The following is a 1,953-nucleotide window of genomic DNA, read 5'->3' as shown; positions in this document are numbered from 1 at the left end:
AAATTAAAAGGTGAAGTGCCATTGTTGCGAAACGAAGCCTATCAATGGTGGCTTACAATGGGAGAGGGTACTCAGCTCGACTGATTGACTTGGGAGTTTTTCAAGAATGCATTTCAAGGGAAATATGTGGGCACTAGTTATGTGGATGCTCGGAGGAGGGAGTTTCTGAATCTGGTCCAGGGAGATAAGTCTGTGGCTGAATATGAGGCAGAATTTTTACGATTGAGCCACTATGTACGAGGCATGGTGGCAATTGAGTATAAGCACTGCGTGCGTTTTGAGGATATCCTCAGAGATGATCTACGAGTTTTGATAGCTCCACTAAGGGAGCGAGATTTTGCTGTGTTAGTCTAAATGGCGAAGATCGCTAAAGATGTGAAACGTGCTGAGCACCGGAATTGTGAGTCGGATAGGGGAAGAAACAAGAGGTTTGGGAGCCCTCAAGTTCAATCTTAAGGCCGAAGAAGAAGGTCAGAGTTGATGGGCCCGTCAAAGTTGGGCCACCTGTTGCTACGTTTAGGTCACAACCTTGTACTGTTTGTGGGAAATGCCATCAGAACGAGTGCTGGGTACGAATAAGGGCAGGTTTTAGGTGTGGATCTATGGAGCACCATATCAGGGACTGTCCATAGAGGCTCGATCAGATGCAAGCTATTGGTGTGAGTACTATTGGTCAGGCCAAGGGTGGAAATGGTATGGGCTGTGGTCGTGGAGCACCGGGTAGAGGTGAGGGTCATTCTGAAGCGAGGCAGCCAAGACTGGTTTATGCTGCATATCGTCGAGAGGATGGAGACACCCCAGATGTTATCACGGGTACGTTCTTCATTCATAATATACCCTATACTGCACTGATTGATATTGAATCTACGCACCCTTATATAGAATGCAGTGTGTCTGATACTTTGGGTATTATGGTTGAAAACACTATGAGTGAGGTTACCGTGTTGAGTCTGTTAAGGCAGTCAGTGAGAGTGAACAAATTTTTTAAGGATTTACCTTTGGAGGTTCAAGGAATAATCTTTTTTGCTGACTTGATGGAACTTCCTTTTGAGGAATTTGACATTATATTGGGCATTGACTGGCTGGTTAATCATTAGGCAAATTTGGACTGTGCTGCAAAGCGGGTGAAACTGAGAACCAAAAAGGGTGATGAGGTAATTGTGATTGGAGAGCGTTGAGATTATTTGTCAAATGTGATTTCTGCACTCAGGGCTGAGAAGTTGGTGCGTAAGGGTTGTGAGGCCTATTTAGCCTACGTCAGTGCTTCGAGTTCTAAAATTTCGTCTGTGAAAGATATCAGAATAGTTAAGGATTTTCCAGATGTTTTCCCCGATGAGTTACCGGGATTACCTTCTAACTGTGAAGTTGAGTTTGGGATAAAGCTCTTGCCTGGTATAGCTCAGGTGTCTATTTCCCCTTATAAAATGGCACCAAAGGAACTTGAGGAGCTTAAGGCATAGATTCAAGAGTTACTAGATCCTAGTGTGTCTCCTTGGGGTGCACTAGTTTTATTCGTGAAAAAGAAGGATGGAACCATGCGTACGTCCATCGGCTACCGACAACTGAACAAATTGACCATTAAGAATAAGTACCCCTACCAAGGATTGACAATTTATTCGACTAGTTTCGAGGAGCCTCGGTCTTTTCTAAGATTGATATTTGATCAGGGTATCACCAACTGAAGGTTAAGGAGACTTATGTTTAAAAGACAACATTTAAGACTCGTTACGATCATTACAAGTTCCTAGTGATGTCGTTTGGACTGACGAATGCACCAGTAGCTTTTATGGATTTGATGAACCGAGTGTTCCAGCCTTATCTGGATCGGTTCGTAGTAGTGTTCATAGATGACATTCTTGTGTACTCGAGGATTGAGAAGGAACATGATGCACATATTTGGGTTGTTCTTCAGATTTTGAGAGAGAAATAGTTATACGCTAAATTCAGTAAGTG

At 43.4% G+C, this 1,953-nt stretch overlaps 1 protein-coding gene across 1 annotated transcript; it reads left to right on the top strand.

The window, feature by feature from the left end:
• Nucleotides 1–644: 644 nt before the first annotated feature.
• On the top strand, nucleotides 645–1,460 carry LOC108477519 (uncharacterized). Its single transcript, XM_017780060.1, has 3 exons — nucleotides 645–1,004; nucleotides 1,098–1,154; nucleotides 1,233–1,460. The coding sequence occupies exons 1-3, from the start codon at nucleotides 645–647 to the stop codon at nucleotides 1,458–1,460; spliced, it is 645 nt and encodes a 214-aa protein (XP_017635549.1).
• Nucleotides 1,461–1,953: the final 493 nt, after the last annotated feature.

This window comes from Gossypium arboreum, chromosome 12, assembly GCF_025698485.1.
Source record: "Gossypium arboreum isolate Shixiya-1 chromosome 12, ASM2569848v2, whole genome shotgun sequence".
In the NCBI taxonomy this organism is placed as follows: Eukaryota; Viridiplantae; Streptophyta; class Magnoliopsida; order Malvales; family Malvaceae; genus Gossypium; species Gossypium arboreum.
This window is presented reverse-complemented; position numbering and strand designations above follow the sequence as displayed.